Source organism: Tenrec ecaudatus, chromosome 11 (assembly GCF_050624435.1).
Source record: "Tenrec ecaudatus isolate mTenEca1 chromosome 11, mTenEca1.hap1, whole genome shotgun sequence".
In the NCBI taxonomy this organism is placed as follows: Eukaryota; Metazoa; Chordata; class Mammalia; order Afrosoricida; family Tenrecidae; genus Tenrec; species Tenrec ecaudatus.
In genome coordinates, this window is record NC_134540.1 from 90,566,700 (window position 1) to 90,589,891 (window position 23,192).

At 43.9% G+C, this 23,192-nt stretch overlaps 2 protein-coding genes across 2 annotated transcripts in view; one reads left to right on the forward strand and one right to left on the reverse strand.

Moving 5' to 3' along the window:
- The window catches only part of CARS2 (cysteinyl-tRNA synthetase 2, mitochondrial), a 97,998-nt gene that overhangs the window by 21,342 nt on the left and 53,464 nt on the right, over positions 1-23,192 (forward strand). The window contains exons 4-7 of the mRNA XM_075563426.1: positions 6,161-6,232; positions 6,341-6,446; positions 11,412-11,495; positions 14,064-14,193. Coding sequence (XP_075419541.1) covers positions 6,161-6,232; positions 6,341-6,446; positions 11,412-11,495; positions 14,064-14,193 — 392 coding nt within the window. The remainder of the gene's footprint in view (positions 1-6,160; positions 6,233-6,340; positions 6,447-11,411; positions 11,496-14,063; positions 14,194-23,192) is intronic.
- On the reverse strand, positions 18,075-18,602 carry LOC142460824 (small ribosomal subunit protein uS15). The gene has a single exon (XM_075562595.1). It carries the CDS (start codon positions 18,579-18,581, stop codon positions 18,171-18,173), a length of 411 nt encoding a protein of 136 aa, XP_075418710.1. The 5' UTR covers positions 18,582-18,602; the 3' UTR covers positions 18,075-18,170.

Sequence of the window (23,192 nt, forward strand, 5' to 3'; positions counted from 1 at the left end):
TAATTGCAAATTGCTCACTTGCATGAACTTTGCTCTGCTTATAAATCTCTCTAAAGAGAGCATCCTCAACCTAAAGAGCAGGATGGGGGTGTGGATCCCAGTGGAGATGAAGTGTAGATGGGAGAGCAGTCCAGAATCATCCTCCATGATGCAAGTGATGTCAGAGATGCTGAAAAGACCTTGCCGATTTGTGTGAATGGTGTTCGCAGCTATCATCGGACTTATACCAATGGCCGCCACTGCTGCTGTCGCTGGGGGAGCACAACAAGAATCCATCAAAACTGAACATTTTGTGCAGAAGTGGCACGTGAACTCACATCAGCTCTAGGCCACTCAGACAAAGGTGGACAATGAAGTGGCGGGAAGTAGCGGAGCTGCAGCAGACTGTCTGATGGTTGGAGATCAGATCATGGACTTGCAACACCAGTTAATGCTGAAATCTGATTGGACTGTAACTGACTTTTATATAACCCTTAGCGATATAATAAGACATTGCATGATTGGGATTTTATTGGGTTTAAGAGAAACATTTCATTAGATGTTAATCAGCTGAAAAAGGATATTTTCTCTACATTCAAAGACAAGGCTCGAGGCGTCCCCTGGCTCTGATAGGATTAAACAACTAGCGGGTGGCATGGAAAGTTTGGACCCGCGCCCTTGGGCTCAAAGCATTTCACACAGCTTAAGTTCCAGTCTGACTCTGCTGTCTTCAGCATCATTGTGATGCTTGCAGTCTCGTGCCACTTTTATAGGAAGCTGAGAGATACGAAGAGAGACCATGTTGCCTCTGTGACACTGTTAAACCTTAAACGTAATCCAGAAGGGGGAAATGTGGGAAGCTAACACTGACAGAAATATGACTGGAACTTATTCCCTGACTGGTATGGGGGGAATCTGGAAGGCCAGTATTCCATGGTGGGAAGGTCACCACTCTAGTAGTTGGAGACATAGTCCAAGTATATTTTCCTGCGGTACTCTATCATTTCCACAGATTCTCCCCTTAAAGTGTTGCTGCCTGAAAGTGAGCACATGGTTGATTCTACCTCCCTATAGAAGCAGACATTCATATTTGCCACATCCAACTCCTCTCATACCTTCCCCCAATAGTAGGTGGGCATAAGGGGACTTTATCAACCATTCCTGGATTCAAAATGCTTGCCATGAGTCTGAGTTTTTGGCTTGGCTACCTTAATGTTGTCATCAATTTTGTCTTGACATCTTTCAATGTATAGAAAATAACTGTGTAGCCACAATAGCTCTTTTGAATTTTATATATAAAACAAAAAGGGGGAATTGTGGGAAACAGAAATATTTCTCCCAAGTTGTCTCCCCCAAATATATGCCAAACTTACCTACTTGCTACACATGGTAAATGACTGCACTTGGAGGTCAACAAAAGTAGGTCAGAGGTTATTCTTCCTAAGGGTTATCAGTCTAGAGCAATCAGACTGTATAGTCTATCCAACCCTAAGTAGGGCCCACTCCCTTCTGATAGGATAGTAATAGATTGTTTCCCTGAAGGAAAGCCCAGGGAGGTCAAGCCCACTCAAGGATGACCAAGGTTAGGCTGCCCTATTGAGTCTAGGGTCCGCCCTTCTTGTCACATGTATACCTCTAGTTCCTCCTCTTCCTATAGTGTGTACACCCCTAGCTCATCCCTTTCCTGTGATGTTTATGCCTATAGTACAACCCCTTCCTGTGATGTATGTCTTTACCTGTAGTCAGAAGGCTTGCATGCCCCCCAAACATATATAAGCCTTGGTTAGTAATAAATCTCACTCAGAAACAAAAAGAGTTGAGGAATTGACAGACTACCAATTGAGATGTTTCAACTAACTGATGCCATGCTGGAAGTGCTCACTACTCTTTCCCAAGAAATAGAGGTGATAGCTACCTGTCCAACCTACTGGGAAAAATCCATATTTGGATTTCAGAGAAAAGCAACCCAACGGAATACAAAAACTACCGAACAATATAATATCACATTCAAGGAAAACTTTGGTAACAACCATTCAAAACTGGTCACAGCAGCACATTGACACAGAGCTGCCAGAAGTTCAAGGTAAACTCAGAAAAGGTCATGGAACAAGGGATGTGATTGCTGCCGTCAGATGGATATTGGCTGGAAGTAGAGGCTACCAGGAAGGTGTTTACTTGTGTTTCATCGACTATGCAAAGACATTTGACAGTGTGTACCATAAACAAGGTGTGGATAACTTTGAAAATCACAGGAATTCCAGAATACTTCATTGTACTAATGTTGAACTTGTACATGAAACAGGAAGCAGTTGCGAGAACCAAGCAAGTCATTACCGAGGGGTTTAAAATCCGGAGAGGAGTGCTGTAGGGTTCTTCTTGCACCCTTCTTAGTCAATATGTATGCTGAGCAAAGAATCCAAGAAGCAGGACGACATAAAACGTGGCATCAGAATTAGACAAAGGCTCCTTAGCAACCTGTGATGTGCAAGTGACCCAGGCTTGCTTGCTGAATATTGAGGATTCGATGCATTTGTTGATGACAATCTAGGACCGCAGCTTCCAGTATGGATTAAGACGCAGTTTAAAAAACAAAAACAAAACACAGAAAAACCCAAACACACACACCCAAATCCTCACAACTGGCCCAGTAGACATCATGGTAAATGGGGGAAACAATGAAGTTGTTAAAGAATTTCATTTTACTTAGATCCACAATTTATAGAAATAGACCAGAAATCAAAGGATATTTACACTGGGTAAATCCGCTGAAAAATACATTTGTAAAAGGTAACAAACAAAAACAAAGATATTACTCGAAGACTAAAGTACACCAACCCTAAGCCATGGTATTTTCAGTCACCTCATATGTATGTGAAAGTTGAACTATGAATAGGGAATACTGGAGAATAATGGATGCATTTGAATTACGGTGCCATTGAAGACTGTTGAAAGGACCATGAATTTCCAGAAGCACAAAATGAATCTGCTTGGAAGAAGTGTAGCCATAGTGCTCGTAGAGGAGAAGATGGCCTTATTTCGTCTGATGTCTTTTGGACATGTGACTGGAAGGGGAACAATCCCTGAAAAAGGACGTCATACATGTTAAAGTCACGGCTCAGAGTAAAAGGAGGCCCTCGGGGAGATGGATTGACACAGTGGCTGCAACAATGGGCTCACACTTAATTGTGAGGATGGTGCTGATCTGGGCAGTGTTTGTTCTGTTGTGTCACCGTGAATCAGAACCAACTCGTGGGCATCTGACAACATCTACAATAAATTTGTTGATACGTTAAATTAACCTTCACAGCCAAGCAGTACACTTTAACCTGTGCAAAATGATGTGTGTACAGTAGTGTTTATAATAGTCAGTGATAGCAATATATAGATTTTAACCACTAAAGGACAAATTAAATAGTCATGCTACCTATAAAATATAGCCACTGACATATGAGGGAGGGGGGAATGGGGAGGGAGGGGGGGGGGAAAGAGGACCTGATGCAAGGGGCTTAAGTGGAGAGCAAATGCCTTGAGAATGATTGGGGCAGGGAATGTATGGATGTGCTTTATACAATTGATGTATGTATATGTATGGATTGTGGTAAGAGTTGTATGAGTCCCTAATAAAATGTAAAAGAAGAAAAGAGAAAAAAATGATTAGGGCAAAGACTGTACAGATGTACTTTATACAATTGATGTATGTATATATATGAACTGTGAAAAGAATTGTATGAGCCCCAATAAATTGTTAAAATTAAAAAAAAAAAGAAAAAGAAAAAAAAAGAGCCCCCAATAAAATGATTAAGAAAAAAAAAATATAGCCACTGAAAGAATGTGGCAGCTCAGTATATACCGTCTCAGGAAGACGTGAAATAATACTAGATGGAGCCCACTGTACTGTGTAATGCTCTACATTTGAGGATTTCATGAAAAGGATACAAATATACACGAAAGTATTAGTGGTTGTTAAAAGCTAGTAACAGTATTTGCCTTCAGAAAGGGAGCCTGAATCCCACACACTGAGAATAGATTACCTATGCAGAAAGCTGAAATGCGAGGTAAGTATTTAAAAGCAGCTTGGTGGTTTTTAGACTAAAAGTTGCATAGTATTTGGAACTTAGGAAATGGCAAGAGTCACACCGAGTCTCAGGTCCACAGCAGCGTCTTTTCTTAGCCTTTCTGGGAGCCATGTCTTTCTTGTCCTCAGCACAAGACTATGAAATCTGTACTCTGCCTCAAAGGCTTAGCACCGCTCCTCTGCTTTGTCTCCTGGTCTTGGTGCTGTGGCCTCTACTGCCTCCACCACCTAAGACAGGGATCTTACATGCCCTTTTTCCTTGTTCCTGCTTCTGAAATGGTTCAGTTTCTATACCTGGAGGAACGACAAAACGGACCAATCCTTGAGTTGGTTTTCTTATATTTCCATTTGCAAAATCTCACCCAGTCGTTGGGTGGGACCATAGCTAGTAATTTCATTTCACCGCAATGATGCTAATATTTTCCATTTGTAACCTTGTCTTACCTGTATACCACACTGAATTCTCATAGCAATCTTAGGGGATGTTAAATGGCTTTGTCCCCTTGTTACAAAGAAAACTGAAGGCTGAGTCAGTCCCTGTGGTAGCAAAATGTTGTTCATAAGATTTATTTCTTCAGCAAATACTGAGTCATGGGCTTCGAAAGCATGTTGAAAGTTATGATTTTGCCATTTTAAAACCCAAGGCCGGAAGGCCCTGTGCTTCATAGTGACTCAGCTGGTGTCCTGGATCCACATGTGGAGTTCAGATGGAGAAGGTCATTTAAGAATATTAAGTGTCTTTAGTCATGCAGTAGGGATTTCTATTGCACAGGGTTGTGTGAGGACCAGGTAAAATATGTGTCTGGCACATTGTAGATGTTTGTACATGTTCATGAACTTAAATGGCTCATGGATTGCGTGTACAAAACCAACACTTAAGAATCCTGGGTAAGTTCCAGAACTATATAGTGTTGTCTGCTTCTTTTTGTAGAGTTATTTCTATTGAAAAAGTCACAATAATACTGAATAAGTCTCATTAGGCACCACCGACTTATATGAGAATCTGACAGAGGTCCCAGATACATGCCCCATAAATGGCATGCACATTCACAATTGAACATACTGTGTTGTGCTTTTACTGATCCCCAGAAGCCCATTCCTGGTCCCCAAGGGACTTAACCCTCCATTAAAAAAAATTTTTTAATACCGTATATACTTGAATATAAGCCAACCCAAGTATAAGTCGAGGTACCTAATTATTACCAGAAAAACGGATTGACTCGAGTCTAAGCCTAGGGTGGGAAATGCAGGATGTGAATTAACACAGCCAGAGGGGAGAGACGAGCGCAGCCACAGAAACATCCTTATCAGTTCAGCTGTGGCATAAGTGAATCGCTACGGGTGCTTCTGCGAATTGGAGCCATCCACGTCATAGGACGGCTCTGATTGGTTAGATGTGAGTAAACAAACATTCAAAGCCCTGCAGTGTCAGTGGGGCCTTGAATGAACAGCGGAGGAGTGGCAATCACCCGTGACATGTTACACCTCGCTGGCGTACCACTGGCCCGTGTATAAGCCAAGCAAAAAATGTGCTGAGAAACTTGGCTTATACACGAGTATATACGGTAGGTTAGGTTGGTTTCAAAATGTTTCTTCAGGGGCTGCCTCTTTATTGTCTTTTTGAGTGGGTTTCTTTTGCCTCTTGAGGGATTAGTGGGTAGAGCAGGAACTCAAGTTTCTTGTGATTATGTAGAATAGATTGATTTTACCCTTGTCTTAGTAAGGCGGAAAGTCCTTTGGTTGGTTGGTTAGCTTTTCGATTTGGCTTGTTTGCTATTATATGGCAAAAACCACGACACATATTCCTTTTTTCTCTCTAACCAGAAAACAGCCAATAAGCCGTTTTGACTGGCTTAGTTGTTGTCCTTTGTTTCCTAATGAGAATGAAATGCTCCCCCTCCCGCACTGTGAGTGACGGTCCCGGTGCCGACGTGAAGCGAAGCCACACAGTAGGGCGACCTGGCCCGGCCTCTCCTGTCCGCCCCATGGGAGGGAAGAGATGAGCTTGCTTCGTGCATCATGCGGAATGGCAAGGCCCGCCGCATCTGTACGGTTCCGTCGTAAATGCTCCAGATTTCTTGATGGCCTCGTCTGATTCTTTTGCAGATGAATATATCACCGACTTCTCTGGCCAGTTTTTATGAAGAAGATTTTAAACAAGATATGGCAGCCTTGAAGGTAAGTTTGGTGGTTGATTTTCCCATCACAGGATCAAAAAGCTTGACGACTAAGGAGAAAAATCTACTTTTCAGCTATAGACACAGTCAATTCCCCCCTTTATTTCAGGTCCTCCCGCCTACAGTGTACTTCAGGGTAACGGAAAACATTCCCCACATCATTTCTTTCATCGAAGGGATCATTGCTCATGGGCATGCCTATTCAACGTGGAAAGGTAGGGCTTACTTTGTCAAAAACTGATTATTGGAAATACGGATAAGCTTTTGAGAAACTAGACATATTTATAAGTTGTTGGAACACATGCCAAATGCTTTACAGTCTGTTTTGATATGATTCCTATATTGAAAATGGTGATTGATATAAGAGCTGTTTAATAAGAGTCCCCAATAAAAAGATTTAGAAGAAAGAAGAAGAAAGAAAATGTTAGGGATTTCTCTGCAGTTACTGTTGCCTTATAAAACTATTGAATCAATTCTCTTTAAAAACACATCCGGATAGCAAGAGATGGCTGTCTGGAGGGCTAGTTTAAATACAGCTAACAGTTACCAAGTGTAGGGTGATAGGTAGACAGCTGTCTGTTGCATTGTTTAAAAAAACATTGATTTGTTTACATGTACAACAGAAAAATTGTGGACAAGATCAGTACTTCCAAAGACCCACTCCTTGCTTGGTAATCATCAGCATTTCTTGGTAATCAACATGCATTTCTGAATAATAATAAGGATATTCCCCTACATAAACACAATGTCATCATTAGACTTAAGGCAATTGACCGTAATTCCCTAACATAACCCAGTATCCTATATACATTAAAACCTACCTCATTAACTCCAATTTTTTTCCCACTGCTCTCCCCTCACCTTCCCAAATCATAATCTACTCAAGGTCATGCATTGTATTTGCTTCTATGTCTCTGTGATCTCATTTATTCCCAAATAGTTCTCCTACCCTATCTCACTCTTTTAATGGACTTCTCTAAGAGACCAGCGGAATTAGAGAATGCTCCTCATTCTGGATCTGTGTGATTATGTCCACTGGTGGAGTGTATTTAAGGGGTACTTCCCTGGTGGCATAATGGGTTGCTTGTTGGGCTGCTAGCCACAAGGTCAGCAGTTCAATACCACCATGTGCTCAGTGGGAGAGAGAGGGGGCTTTTGACTCCAGTAAAGAGCTATAGTCTCAGAAGCCCACATGAGACGATTCTACTCTGCCCTATAGGATCACTATGAGTGACTCGATCGATGACAGTGGATTTTGGTTTTGATTCTTTTTGTTAGGTCATTTTAGTCAAAGGTTGATATTCTGACATTTTGCTACTTCTGATTAAGGAGTTTTCAGCCAGACCTCCTTAGCCAAACCTCAACTAGGAAATGGTTCTTTATCAACCAAAGTTGAAAGGGAACTTTCTCTCTGAGCTTTTTACTTGTTTTCTTTTTAAATACTTTTATTAGGGGCCCTTACATCTCTTATCACTATCCATACATTTATCCAGTGTGTCAAGCACATTTGCATATATGCCAGCGTCATCATTTTCAAAGCACACTTGAGCCCCTGATATCAGCTCCCCATTTCTTCCCCCTCCCTACCCCGTCTACCCTCTCTCATGAACGCTTCATAAGTTATAGATTTTTTTCCTTATCTTACATTGTCCTCTGTCACCCCTCACCCACTTTTCCGTTATTCATCCCCTTGGGAGGGGGTTCTAAATTGATCCTTATGATCGATTCCCCCTTTCTCCCCCCACCCTTCCCTAATCCTCCTGGTAGCTCTACTCTCACTGTTGCCCCTGAGGGGTTTATCTGTCCTGGGTTCCCTGTGTTGCAGGCTCTTATCTGTAGCAGAGTGCATGCTCTGGTCAAATCCGATTTCTGAGGTAGAATTGAGGTCATGATAGTGGGGTGAAGAATGCACCAAAGAACTAGAGAAAAGTTGTGTGTTTCATCGGTGCTATACTGTGCCCTGACTGGCTCATCTCTTCCCTGTGACCCTTCTGTGAGGGGATGTCCAATTGTCTACGGATGGACATTGGGTCTCCACTCCACGCCCCTCCCACCCCCATTCACCTTGGGTATGGTATTGTTCTGGGTCTTAGATACCTGATGCCTGATCCCTTCAATAGCTCGTGATCGCACAGGCTGGTGTGCTTCTTCCATGTGGGCTTTGTTGCTTCTGAGCTAGATGGCAGCTTGTTTAACTTCAAGCCTTTAAGACCTCTCTGAGCTTTCTTTTATGTCTGTACTTAGCATTTGGCAACTGTGCTACCTTATGTTGTTATCCATTGGGCTGCTAACCCAAATGTGGGCTGTTCAAATCCTGTAGCTGCTCTGCAGGAGGAAGATGAGACTGCCTACTTTTGTAGAGATTTCCTGTCTTGAAAATCCAGAGGAGCATTTTGTTCTGCCCTGTGAGGTCCCTGGCTATGAGTTAGAATCAATTAGATGGCAACGGGGAAAATTAGTTTGCTATTTTAATGTATTTATATTTTATCCAGACCTAGATTGAAAATTCATGGCCTATAAAAATCTTTTGCTTTTATTGAATAATCCATTCCAGTATCCAACCAAGAGCTGGGTATATATAGGTATTGAAATGTTTACTGCAGGTAAACAACAGAGTATAAAACATTGTAATCAACACGATTTATAGGCATTCCTGGCCTGTGAGCACTTTTATTTCACGGATTATCCTGGAGAGGATAATACAGCAGTCAGGGGCGCCGTAGGCTCCCGTAAATATGGAAATGCTCACTGTTTTGTTCTGTTTTCTTATTTCATCTGATTTGTCATGTTTACATTTTATTTCCAAGAAAAACTGTCTTTAAAGGGCTTAGGTGAGTAAACTGGAGTGTGCTTCAGGAAACAAAGGGGTTGTTTCTTGGCTCTTGTGTAACTTGAAATGCACCATATAAGCACCTCCTTCCATCTCTGTCGTTCGTTGTCATGAAATGTTTAGATTCCCAATGTAGCATACACTAGGAATAAATTCTCTGTGTTCTCTTAATACGGTTTGTCGTCCAATTGTAATAATAGTCACATAAATATAATCTAAAGTAAATTTACATGAACTCAGACTCCATTAATTTGGGATTCATGACAATTCCACGGAGACTGGTTTGCAATTTGATCTTTGAACTATTGTGAAGAAACAGCTTGTTAAATAAATTTATAAGATAAACAGAAGTCAGGGGGAATGCTCCCTCTGCTTTAGAGAGCAATTTCTCTATTCCTTTAGTTTTGCTTACCTAGGCTAATGTTCCTTACAATTCTCCAAGCTGGTTTGATCTAAACCAGAGTGGCTCCACCCCTCTGTTCTTCAGCTATCGCTCTGACTTTTTGCTATGCCCCCAGCATATTCTCACTGCCACCAAGTCAATTCTGACTCACGGCGACTCCAATGGGCAGGGTAGAACTGCCCCCGTGGGTGTGTGAAACTGTAACTCTTTGTAGGGATTAGAAAGCCTCATCTTTCTCGCGTTAAGCAGATGGTGGCTTCGACCTACGGACCTTGAGGTTCACAGACCAGCTCTTACACTACTGTGCTCTCAGGGTTCCTAGTCAGACCTTCGTAATAAACTGAGTGAAAAGAACACGTGATGACAAGAGGGATGCTGTGGAACCACTCTGAGATGAATGGTAGGTTGGGTACTGCTAGTATGTGTATTTATTGGTTACCATGTTATTGTTTGTTATAAGCTCGTAGGAAAGCTTTCTTCATCTTAAATAGCCTCTTTCTAAAGCCAGTGTTCTCGATTAGGATAGGACGTAAGAACGAGGGACTGTTTTTTAAGAATGGAAATGTGAAGATGAAAGGTTGTAAATTAAAAAAAAAAGTTTTTAATTTGTAGAAAAGAGTTTAAAATTACACCCATGTTTGTGTCCCCTAGTTGACTCTGATTCATGAGATACATAAACTACACCCATGTTTGGGTCCCCTAGTTGACTCTGATTCATGAGATACATTGATTTGTGAATGCTGTTGTGTGATATTGATCATGACCATATTCATAGCCTTCGAAACTACCAGCCCGCCCTGCGGGAGAGAGACAGGGCTTTCTAATTCCATACAGAGTCAACAGCCTCAGAAACTCACAGGGGCGCTCCTTCTCTGGTCTGTAGGGTCATTATGAATCTGCGTTGACTCAATGGCGGTGAGTTGTTTGGTTTTTTTCTTTCTTGAGGAGATCCTGGCAGCACAATGGGCTAAGTGTCGGCAGTTCAACTCCACCAGCTGCTCTGCAGCGGAGAGACGAAGCTGTCTGCTCCCATAAAGATGGGAGCAGGAACCCCGAGGAGCAGTTCTATTGTGGCTGACTTAGGGTCACTGTGAGCCCGAGTGGACTGAGTGGCAGTGTGTTTTAGCTTTCTTCCTTGGGAGACACGCAAGCCCAGGAGCCACTGCAGTCTGGGCAGGCGTGAGATGAACTCCTGAGTCGACCGTGGGTATTGTCACATCCTTCACTTTGAACTTTTCTCTTCTCAGCTTATGCTCCTGTGTAGTCAATAGAGAGAGGAAAGGGCTGTAACCATTCTGTCACGATCTCTGTGCCAGTGGTTATCTTGTAATGTCAATCTTACACAGGGAAAAAGAGGACCATTTGTGTCTCAGTCAGTGAACAGCCCCGGGATACTTCAGGTGAAGACATGCCTTTTTAATCTAAATAAAGGTTAGCATGAGAAGATAGCAGGATAAAGAATTAAATTATTTTATTAATACAAAGGTTATACAAAGGTTAATGTTGACCTGTCCCTTTATTTCCATGAAGAAGAATTTTCTACGCGTTCAGCAAAGAATTTACCCTTGTGTTTTTGTGTTCACTTCTGTCTGTACATTCACGATGTGCACAAATGCAGCCCCCTCTTATATTGTTAGTAAAATGGACTCAATCGTGGTCAGATGCCGTGGTCTGTCTTTAAATTCTAATACCTTGTTAAACCTATAGCTGTGTTAGGCAGGGTTCTCTAGAGAAACAAAACCAGGGCACTTAAGAACAAGAGGGAGATGAGCTGTCAGCTGTCTATATTTATTTCGGTCGGTCCGCAGTCAAAGTGGAACCTGACAAAACTCTGCCCACATGTTCCCATTGGCCTACTTGGCACAATAAACCCAACTGTCACAACAGCATAGATAAATGCTTATGTTAATGCTGAGAAGTGATGATCTTCTTTCTTCTATAAAATAGGCAATGTCTACTTCGATCTGAAGTCCAGAGGAGACAAGTATGGCAAATTGGTTGGTGTGGCCCCGGATCCAATTGGAGAGCCAGGTGGGTAGTCTCTAAACTGTGCCTCACATCCTGGCTTTTGGGGCAGCTGATGCATACACTTGGTTTCTCCTGCTCTACCGTGCCCTTAGTCTAGAACTGTGTACCTACCCATACCCAGGGCATGGTGATGTGTGGCTTGGATTTCTTTTTCACAACTTCGTATTCCATTTGTTCTATCTATTTAAAAATTATATTATTGTTTAGTATACAGAAGAATAAGTCAAGTGTGAAAAGATGAAGGATAACCTTAGAAAATTAGAAAATACAAATATTCAAAAAGGAGATAATAAAACCGTGCACATGATAAAAATTTTAGTACCTTAATATAGATATCATTTCAGAAGCAAAAAAATCAACGTTTTTATTCTTACCGCAATAAAAAGGCATAGCTCATTGCATTTTTATAAAGTGGATACCTTTGTGATTAACACCCATGAAAGGAGATTAAAGTTTTACAGGTAAATCAGGTACTACTAAGCACAACTCCTTCAAGTCACTCCTGCCCGTTTATGGGAATCACTTCTTTACCTTTCTTAGTGGTTTTCCCCCAAGCAGGTCTCCCCACGCACAACAGTTTAGCCCTCCCTGTTTTATATTTTTATGTCTTGTAGAATGGCCTCGCCCCCAGTCTAGAATTTTCTCCCCTACACAGTTTCTCCTTGCCGTTTATTTGATAGGAACATCCTGTGTCCCGGCATTTCCTCAGGTGGGATTTTGCGGGCTGTGTTCTCAGGGTGGTGTCTCATATTTCCCTCTGCCTCATGTATATCTTTTTCAAGTGGGGAAGAGTTCAAGCGACATGCTTGATCAGTTTGGATTTCTGGAGAAGACCGTGGCGTCACGGACGGTGGGGTATTTCTCAGCAGGAGAGGCACGGGCCTGATTGCCTACACTCCTTTTGTGTTGTCTGCAGCCATTGCCGCTCTGTGCTGACATTCTTAGTTGCAAAATGGTCCTATCTAACTCTAGAATGATGCCTTCTTTGTTCTTTTGCTGGAATGCTTTTATGTAAACAGAGGGGGGGGTCCCTGGGTGGTGGAAACCCTTTAGCCGAAAGGTTGAACCTGCCCAGAGGTGCCTGGAAAGACAGGCCAGGTGATGGACTTCCGAAGGCTGCAGCCTTGAAAACCCCAGTGAGCAACAAAGAGGACTTGATGTAAAGGGCTTTAAGTGGAGATCAAATGCTTTGAAAATGATGAGGGCAAAGAATGTTCAGATGTGCTTTATATAATTGATGTATGTATAGATTGTGATAAGAGTTGTATGAAGCCCTAATAAAATGTTTAAAAACAAAAATGAAAACCCAGCGAGCAGTTCGGTTTTACCCTCGTGGGATAAGGTGACCAGACGTCCCACTTTTGGCGGGACAGTCCTGATTTTTAACAAATTTTCCCGAGTTCCACGGCGTTTTAAAAAGTCCCGATTTTTGGAAAGAATGCACGACAAGCTAGGGTATACGGTTTTCGGCTGCCATGTGGCTATTTCGCCAAGATAAGAGTTTTATCAATGGTGTCCCACTGGTGTCCCACTTTACCAATGTTAAAATCTGGTCACCTTAGTTTAGAATCAACTCAAAGGCAACCAGCCGACAGTCACAACCGTAACTGGACAGGTGGCTAGTGGTTCTCCGGGGGTACAGAGAGGATAAATGCTCAAGTCTTTTATGTACCCCCTGTCAAAATACAGCGATGACGTCTCTGGAAGTAACCAATTAGGTTTTGTGATTTAATCACCAGGGCTTCACGGACATAAAGCCTAGCCCGGTCTGTTTCAACCCATTGCTACTGTTAGCCTTCGTGATCCTTTGCATTGTCTCTTCTCTGGCTAGTGGGGGCTTCTTGAGGCTTCCTCACAAGTCCTTTAAATACAACCCAGGCAGTTGCCCGATCATTTCCTTGCTATCTCCATGAGACGGCAAGATGTTCCTGCACCGTTTCGTACAGTTCCTGCCCCAGATCTGGAGTGAGCCGTTGCTCCTGGGAGTCCTGCTTTCATTTAATGGACGGGGGCATTTTCACACCCAGAATGGCCTGCAGGATACCCATCGCTGCCTCAGTCATTGCTTCCATTCAATGGGTAGAGGTCAGCAATAAATCTGAGTGTAGTAAAATGCCACACTAAGGAGCAGATTCAGCACTGTGGTGTTCTTACTTACTTCTGCTCCCCCAACCCCCAGCCATGCACACACGGAAAATCTGGAGTTTTACGACCTGGGGTGCTAGACAATTCAACGACATCATTCCTCAGCTTTGTTCGTTTGCTTTACACGACTCCTGAAAATGCTGTGTCCAGGTCTGGTTTTCTGCATGCGCTACTCCGTGTTCCCAGGGTCAAAGCTTGCAGCCATTGCGTACTGTGCCACCTTCCCCGTGCCCCGTGGCTCGTCGTGGGTCTCCGTGGAAATGTGCGGAGATGTGGCCACAGATGCCGCGGTCTGCTGCTGTGAAGACCGGCAGCCTTGGGAACCCTCGGGGCAGTTCGGCCTGTCCTTACAGGGGGGCTGTGAGTCCGGAGTTTGACTCGATGGCGGCTGGTGTTGTTAACTCACCGGTGATTCACTCTTGGCAGTTGATTCTGACAAACGGCATGCCAGTGATTTTGCCCTCTGGAAGGCAGCTAAGCCCCAGGAGATATTTTGGGCATCACCTTGGGGGAATGGAAGACCCGGCTGGCACATCGAGTGTTCGACCATATCGAGGTAAGTGCCTTCTGCGTCCTTGGCGCGTTTGTATCGATGTTACAGTGCAGGCAGTGCACGAGCTGGTTAGCAGCGGGTGTAGATGAAAGCGAGGGTACAGTTTCGTCCAAGAACCAATCCCAACGAAGTAGATAGTTTGAGAAGAACTAGTGTTCGAATCTGACCAGCCATAAGAAGTAAAACAAACAAAAATAAACCACCCTTATATCGTATCTCTTTCCTTACATCAAGCAACTCTTCCTTTGATTAGTGGAAAGGGCGGACCGTCTTTCAGGTCTCACTTATCTAGCACACCAAAGGCGATTTCACGGCTTACCGGACTGTTCTGTGCTGGGTTCAGGGAAATATTTGCCTGTCGACAAACACATGGCATCTAGAATGACTCTCCACACCTGCCTGCCTGTTAAGGATTGAATTGTCCCTGAAGAATATGTGTTGGAAATCAACCTCAAGGCCCATGGTTAAAATGCCACTGAGAAATGAGGGGTTTGGGTTTTTTTCTCTCCCTTTATTAATGAGGCAGGATTCATGTAGGGTGCATCTCGAGGCAATCTCGTTTAAGATATACAAGATAATGAACAAATGAGCCAAGACAGATGGAGTAAGATCGATGCCAAGGAATAAGAAGCAGGCGTGGAAGAGATACGAACTGTCCCCTAAAGCTGACATGGAGAGAAAAGCCTTCCCTGAACTCGGGACCCCCAATCCAGAAAGCGCACTCCTGCGGGTTAAAAGAGCTGTGCTGTCAGCACATGCCGACAGATAATGGAGCCACCGACAGGCTGCTCGCCGCACCTGCCAGGAGAGCAGCGCCTTCCTGTGACACGCAGCCTGCTCGTGGGCTCCTCAAGGACACGATGATGTTTGTCTTCTACCTTATTTTAATCTGATCAATTCATAGGCTTCCCCCACATGCCTAATCCCTAGAGTTGGTTCTGGAGCAGCTCCCCATCTACCAGTCTCCATCTGTCTTCACGTTTCCTGCCTCTCAGAGAATCTTCCCTCTGCCTCTTGGTACCAGCTCTTTCATCTCGGGCAGCAAATATGCACAAGACTCCTCTGTATTAGGAAAAGCTCAAAAGATTAAAGAAAGATTGGTTGGGGTTTATTTTCTAGCTACCATCTTAATTCTTTTGTTGTCAGCCAAGCTTCTGGGGAAGACACTGTCATCTCCTGGGCTACACTTCCTATTGGCTGTCGGAGACGCTGGCTTTGGCACTGTCATCTCCCCACTGAGCCGCCCTCTCTCAGGTGGCCTGCGAGCTCCGCAGTCCATGCCCAGTTCACGTCTCTGCGCGCCCTCTGCCACAGCCCGCGCTGCAGTTTCCGGAAGCTCTGGTGCTTTCCTTGACTTTAGCACAACAGGATCCTCACGGTTTTCTGCATCTCTGATTCAGCCTGCTCCCATCGTCTTTGCCATCTACCCTTCAGAATTCCCTTGAACAATTAGGCCTGCCCTTTGGTTCTACCTCTGGCCAGTTGCCTCTGATGCTCGCGGTCCTCCTGTGTTCTCCTTCTGTTCCGCCTCGTTTTCACCGCCATGTGTGTACCAGGATAGTCTTCTCACTTCTCGGTCCACTGGCCTGTTTGGCCGAGGCACCTGGGTGCTGCAGAGGCACCCTGAAGCCAGCATCCTTAAAAATGAATACTCACAAGATAGCAGACGTCTAAGTGTGTGTGTGTGTGTGTGTGTGTGTGTGTGTGTGTTCAACACGGAGAGGCCGAATTCTTCCCAACTAACAGGCAAGTCCACCGCCCTTCTCGCCCAGGTGCACCCTTTTTCTCACACGTTCCATCTCTTCACAATGACATCTCCATCTTCCAGACACCGAGGGAGAATTTGAGAGGTGTTCTACACATGGGTGCTTTATCCAGTAAACTCTAGCCACCCATAGGACAGTTTAATTAAAAAGGAAATGACATGTCAAGTCCAGTTTTCGGCACACTAGCCACATGTCAGTATTCAAGAGCCCGGCGTGCCCAGTGGCTACCATATTGGATAGTGCCTCCAGCGGTGCAGAAAGCGATTGGACAGCTTGGTCTGAAGCTCTGTAAAATGTCATCAAGTCTATGGCATGTACCAAATCGGTCAGATCTTGCTAACCCTCTCTTATCTATACTCGCTTCTGCTGATTTCTTTCAGAAGGCATTCCACAGGACTAAACCTAAAAGACCCACTGTCGTCGAATCCATTCTCACTCATTAGTGTCCCTGTGTAAGGTTTCCAAGTGTGTAAATCTTTACAGCAGCCGATCGATCGGCTTGTCTTTCTCCTATGGAAAGCTGGTGGCCTGTGCACAGCAGGATGAACCATCTGGCCCTCTCTCTTCCTTACAGGATCCTGGTGACGTAGTGGTTATATGGTGGGCTGCTAACTGTGAGGTTAGACGTTCTCAACCACCAGCTGCTCTGCAGGGAAAGGATTTATTCCCATAAGGATTTACTGTTTGGGACACCCACAGGGCCAGGTCTACCCGCCGCCGGGAGAGTCGCCAAGAATCAGAATCGCCTCGATGGCAGTGAGTTTGGTTCAGTTTACCATATATACTCGAATATAAGCCGAGGTACCTAATTATTACCTGGGAAACCAGAAAAACTGATTGACTCAAGTATTAGCCTAGGGTGGAAAATGCAGAAGCTGTTGGTGAGTTTCAATAATCAAAACAAATGAAAATAAAATTACTAAAAATTGAGACATCAGTGGGGTAATGTATTCAAATATTTATTTTAAATAAAAAATATAAATAAAAGGACAACAAGTCATTTAACATTAGTAAACCAGCACAGTAAGTGGAAAATAGGTTCAACAAAAACAAGAAGGTATCAACATTGATACCTTAAGAGTACTATTCCCTGAGCTCTATGAGCAACCAAGCTAAAATGTAAAGAGTTAAAATCCTTCAAAACTGGATTCCTCATCATCATCATCATCATCATCATCCATATCCCAATGCAGAGCTTCAGCTGGTGTGAGGTCATCATAGACGCTGTCCTCACTGAGATCGCCGTCATCACCATCACTGCTGTCATTTTCATACAGAGCGCAGTCTTCACTGCCATCCACAGCATTACTAATACTACCCCTGACCCGTGTGTAAGCCAAACCCCAGTTTTTCAGCCCATTTTCTGTGCTGGAAAAATTCAGCTTGTATACGAGTAGATACAGTATTTCAGCTCATTGTTGTGACAGTCTCCCACATCCTCATCAGTTCTCTGCTTCAACAAACAGGATGCGAACACTTCGCCAAACGCTTTTGGGGATTGATCCTTCCAGAGAGAGTGATGAAAGCGAGGAAGTCAGGCGTTGTGTTGTGACCCAGAGGTTTCATTGGCTCAGCTTTAAAATTAGGTTCCCAGACCCTTTTTAGTATTAGGATTTCTGCCCCATAGTAGTCTGGAAGTTCCACTGAGCTTTGTTCACCATGGGTGACCCGACTGACCTTTGAAATACTAGTCCCATAGTTCCCTCACAAGTCCCCGCGCCCCGCGTGTGACAACTGACAGAGAGACGGTGGAGTACTCTGCATACGCTCATAAAGGACCTCTTCTCCGTCCGGACGTCGGTGCCACTGGAGTGACTCCACCCATCACAGGGGTTCTTCTTGTCTGTAGAATCAAGTGCATGCTCTTTGCGACATGGGCCCTAGGGGGTCTTCGAGCTCCGTTCCCACAACTTCTGCCACACTCTGGAATCGGCCCCCATAGACTGGCCGTCTCAGCTGTGCTGTTTTCTCTGTTGAGAGTGCTGGGTCTCCCCTTTGTGTAGTGGCCCTAGCTGTCCTGCCTCCCTCAAGGCCCAGCAGAGGTGTCACCTCCCTTTGGAAGGCCCAGGAGGCCCCTGACTGAGTTGAAACCTTTTCTCCCTGTTCCCTGCAGGTTGGTTTTTTTTTTTTTGTAGTTAAACAGCGATTTTATTGCTCAAGTACATACAAATTTATGCAACCAAGGCAGAGGCTGTAGATGATTCATATTTCCAATTAGGAGGGAGGACTCTTCATTTTGTAGTATCGAGCCAATCGGTGAATTCGACTCTCAATCAGAATCAGCCGGCATTTGGCGTCCTTATCCTTTCTCTTCCTCTCCAGATGCTTCTGAACGGCGACAGCCTTCTTAATCAAATGGTAGAGATCCTCAGGCAGATCGGGAGCAAGTCCTTTGGACTTCAGGATCCTCAGGATTTTATTGCCTGTCACAAATCGCACTTGTGCGACGCCATGTGAATCTCTTAGGATCACACCGATCTGGGAAGGAGTCAGGCCCTTCTTGGCCAGTTTATAGATCTGCTCCTTCACGTCGTCGGACGTCAACTTCAGCCAGGTGGGGATGCTGCGACCGTAGGGCAGAGCCGACTGGGACAGGCCCTTCCCGGGAGCATGCATGCGACCCATGATGGCGGCAGTCAAGCAGTGAAAAAAGTTCCCTGCAGTTTTTAAAATACCTTCTAAGCTCCATCCCCTTTAAAAAAAATTTTCGGAAGTCATTCAACTGTAAACAACTGGAGGGCAGAGGCTACGTTGTTCTTACCTTCTTTCTCCAACTCTGCTTCTCTCTCTCCTTTCCCCAAGCTCTCACCCAGCAAGATTCTAGCACAGTGCATAGGCGCTCAAATCTTGGTGTGTTCTGTTTAACTCACCCGTGCTCTTCCGCTTTCCTCCTGAGCAGCCAGGTGTTGAACATGACGTTGCTGTTGTGGTCAGGTGCCGTCGGGTCTGTTCCGACTCCTGTCAATCTTCGGTACATTTAAACAAAGCGCCACCTGGTCCTGAGACAGCCTCACCATTCTTTTATGCTTGAGCCCATGCACGCCCGCAGGCACTGTGTCCATCCATTCGGTAGAAAAGTTTCCCCTTTTCCACAGCCTTGCTACTTTACCAAGCATGGCGTCTGTCTCCAAGGACCAGTCTCTCCTGACAACATGACCAAAAGACGTGAGACAGTCTCACCATCCTTGCCTCTCTGGGCATTCTAGTGGTATCTCTTCCAAGGCTGACGCGCTTGTTCTTTGGCAGTCTGTGGTCCTGTCGATATCATTCCCCAACACCAGAGTTCAAATGCGTCATTTTTTCCTTCGGTCTTGCTTCTTCAATGTCCGACTTTCATGTAGCTTTCAGCCTCCTAGCAACACACAAGCCACCACCTAGGGCAACACACTGACCGACAGGCGGTGGGAGTATGGCATTGGTTCCCTATGGCTGAGCTTACACTTTGAGCGGGGATTTAACACTTGTGAATAAGACACAGGTTCTTCAGTACTCCAAAAGAGGGACCAAGAGCCAAAGGACAGCATCTCAGTCCAAGGGTTGTTCGGCAAGAACTAGGAAATGAACTTCCCTTCCTTTGAAACAAAGGAGCCGGTTGGCTCTATGTCATAAGCGTTGATCTAACAGCAAGGTTCAAACCGACCCGCAGCTCTGCAGGAGAAGGAGGAAATGAGCTGCCCCTGTCAAGACGTGCAGCCTCGAAGACCCCACATGTGGTTGCTAGAGTCAGAGTTGCCTTGATGGCCTGGACGTCCGTGCAAACAGCCTTTGCATCTTGGCTGTCTCTTGTTCCTTCCCCTCCCTAGGTGACTTCAATTAGCTTATCCTTGCTGGCTGAAGGAGAACTAACGGTTCAGGTGCCTTTATTTTGCATGAGGAAAGGCAGACACTTGAGCAGGAAGGGAGACAAAGTGCAATGCAGATGGTGTGGTCCAAGGTGACCCCGTGAAGGATTATGGAAGCCATGTTCTTTCATAGACGCCCTCTCCCAGTGGTTGAGGCAGCGCCCATCTGTTCTTAGTTGGTTGGGTTTGTTTTTTTTATCATGAAAGGGTGCTGGATCCTCTTCAGATACTCTTTTCCATATCAGTTGATGTGATCATGTGATCTTTGTCCATTAAAAAAATGGTATGTCACCTTAATTTATTTTCAGATGTGAAACCAGCCTTACATTTCTGGTATAAGTAACACAGGGTCTTGATAGATAATCTGTTCAATATGTTGCTGGAATTGGTCTGTTAGTATTTTGTGAGATTTTTATATCTGTAGTGAGAAGAAATATTGGTCTATAGATTTTCTTGTAATATCTGGGTTTGGTATTAATGTAATATTAGTTTCATAAAGAAGTTGGAATAAGCCCCACTTTATGCAAGAGTCTGTGAAGAAGTGATAATAGTTCTTATTTAGCTATTTAGAATTTAGCGGTAAATTATCAGAGCCTGGGGGTTTTCTAGGTGAGACGTTTTAAAGTTATTGATTAAGTCTTTTAACGATCAGGTTTTTTATTTCTTCTTGAGTCAGTTTTAGTAGTTTCTGTCTTTCTAGAAATTTGTACATTCACCCATGTTATCTTATGCATTAGCATGCAATTCACTATATTTGCTTAGAATGCTTTATTTCTGTAAGGCACATAGTGACGTCCTTTTTCTCTTCTCTGACTTTTTAGCGATGTGAATCAACTCTTTGTTTGTTCATCCAGTGTATAGGATCCCAAACTTAACTGGCTTGCCGCCTCCTAGTCAGGGAAAAAAAAATTGTTACTCAGTGCTCCCCTGGCAATGAAAACCCTTTTGTACTGTAAGCTCATAATCTACGCTGAAGGATGTATATCTGCTGTTGAAGTGCCCACCCCCATCGTTCCAGCACCCCCATGGGGTGTATCATCTCCTTTAGGGAACACTGATTGTGTTGCCTTAATTAATATTCTATAATTTATCTCTCTAGTTTCTAATAACCATTGCAGTGTTTATCTAGAAACTCACCGACAAAATTCATGATTAAAGGGTTTATCAAGGAAGTTCACAAAGTATAAAGCCAATGAGAAATGCTCAGGGTAGTTTTTTGGCAGGGTATGTTATCAAGTTTCGAGTCTGTTAATAAATGCCCCAAGGTGGGGGGGGCAACTTGCATAAAAATAAAGACATCCATACACCCTCAAAGGGGCATACAGCTGCTGTAAGCCTCCACCTGCAGGCATTCAGCTCAAGTTCCCTGGGTCAGCAAACCCAGCTCCCTGAGTGAGATGCCCAGAGCTACCCCATTCCAGTAAGCCTCAGCCCGAAGGCACTCAGCTCCACTTCTGAGGGTCAGCAAGTCCAGGTTCCTCAGTGAAGTGCCCAAAGGCCTACTCTGAAAGCCAACCTCCTGCATGAAGGCTCTCAGCTCAACTTGCTCCATGGATTGGGGCACCCCCCCCCCCCACTGTGCTTCTCCATGCAGGCTCCTGGCTCTCCTATGCTGCTCCGATGGTCTAGCTGGCTTCTGGATCCAGTAGGGTCATAGCACCCGGCTCTTGAGTCCTGAGGATGTGCTATGCTCCCCTGCTTATATGCAGCAGGCTGGCACTCCAGAGAATCCTGTTTGCCGTGAACTCACCGAGGAATCCGATCACGACCATCTCTCACCGTCTTACCAGACCCATGCAGTGAAAGGCGGTTTGGTGAGAGTGAGAGACTTTGGCTAGGAGAGTCACCGTAAATAATTCAATGCCCCTGCACTGATCTAGTTCATAGTCTATCAGTTATTTTGATATTTTCAAAGATCTAACGTTCACGTTCACTGATCTTCCTTTTTGTGTTCTAAGTTTCATTAATTTATGCTCTGGTAATTTTTTTCCCTTCAACATGCTTTAAACTTAGTTGGAGCTTCTTTTCCCTTATTCTTTTTAAATTGTATTTTCCACAACCTTGATACTTTTGAAGCAGACAGGCCAGTTGTTTTGTGCAGTGTTCTTTTTTGGGGCTGCTAGATTAGATTCAAGTTAGGCATTTTTGGCAGGATACAGTTGTGGTGTTATATTCTCAGTGTATCATATTTTAAGATACACAGTGTCAATCTGACTCAGTGGTGCGCTAACTTGCATCACTTGGATAATGTGGAATCTTAAGATTTTCTCCACTCAAAAAAAACAACAAAAAATATTTTCTCCACTCTAAAGTTAGCATTTTCTCCTTTGTAATTTAGAATGATTAATAGTTGACTGTATTACTATCTTGTTCTCTGGACTTTTATGGAATAATTTTAGTCTGTATTATTATCATCTACATTTTTTATGACAATGATGATTGCCAAAAGCTGATATTTGAAATTCTGTCAGCTCATCTCTATTTATTAGCTGAGCTTCTACTGTCAGATGTATGCCCTTTCTTGCTTGTTTATTTATCTTATTTGTATTAGTGTGGGTACATGGATGTATATTTTACTCCGTGGATTGTATCTGCTATCTCATTACTTGTTTCGATGACCACATTATTCCTGGTTTGCCGGATTGCCCCTTCCACTGGTTCTTCTGTCCCTCTGACATGTCCCTCTTTGGACATGGCCTTTGTTTTGGGACACGACTAGATAGCTTAGGCTCATGTTGTATTTTCTTTGCACTTTTGGGATCAGCCATTTCTTCCCAAAGCCCTAGTTTCTATCAGTGAAGGCTGCTACTTAGAAATGAAGATCTGAATTAAAATAATGCATAATTTATTAAGGGTTCATGATGGTGGTAGGGTGGGGGAGGGAGAGAATAAAGAGGAGCTGATATCACGGGGCTCAAGAAGAAAGAAAATGATGATGGCAGCATCTGTACAAGTTCTCCGGATGTGATTGATTTATGGATGTTAAACTATCTGTAAGAGCCCCCAAGAAAATGATCAGAAACGAAAGTATTATTTAAAAAAAAAAAAAAAAGAAAAGAAAGATCTGCTTCTAGGTAATTTTGAAACTTTATATTTTTTAAAATTTAGACTTACAGAAAATTGAAAGACAATGAACATCTTTGCATACCCTGTACCGAGAGTTTCTAGTACTAGCTCTGTTTTTAGTTTATTTCTCAGAGGCATCATGAAGAAAAGTTAGGAACTTAAACAACTTCAACAGCAGCCACAACGTTGTTTACTTACTAAGTTTCAGGTCTGCTAATAAATGTCCAAAGGCGCATACCTCTCTGCAATAAGCCTCAACTGGAAGGCATACATGAGCAAAGGCAATCAGCTAAAGCAGTCTGGGTCAGCAAACCCAGCTCCCTGAATT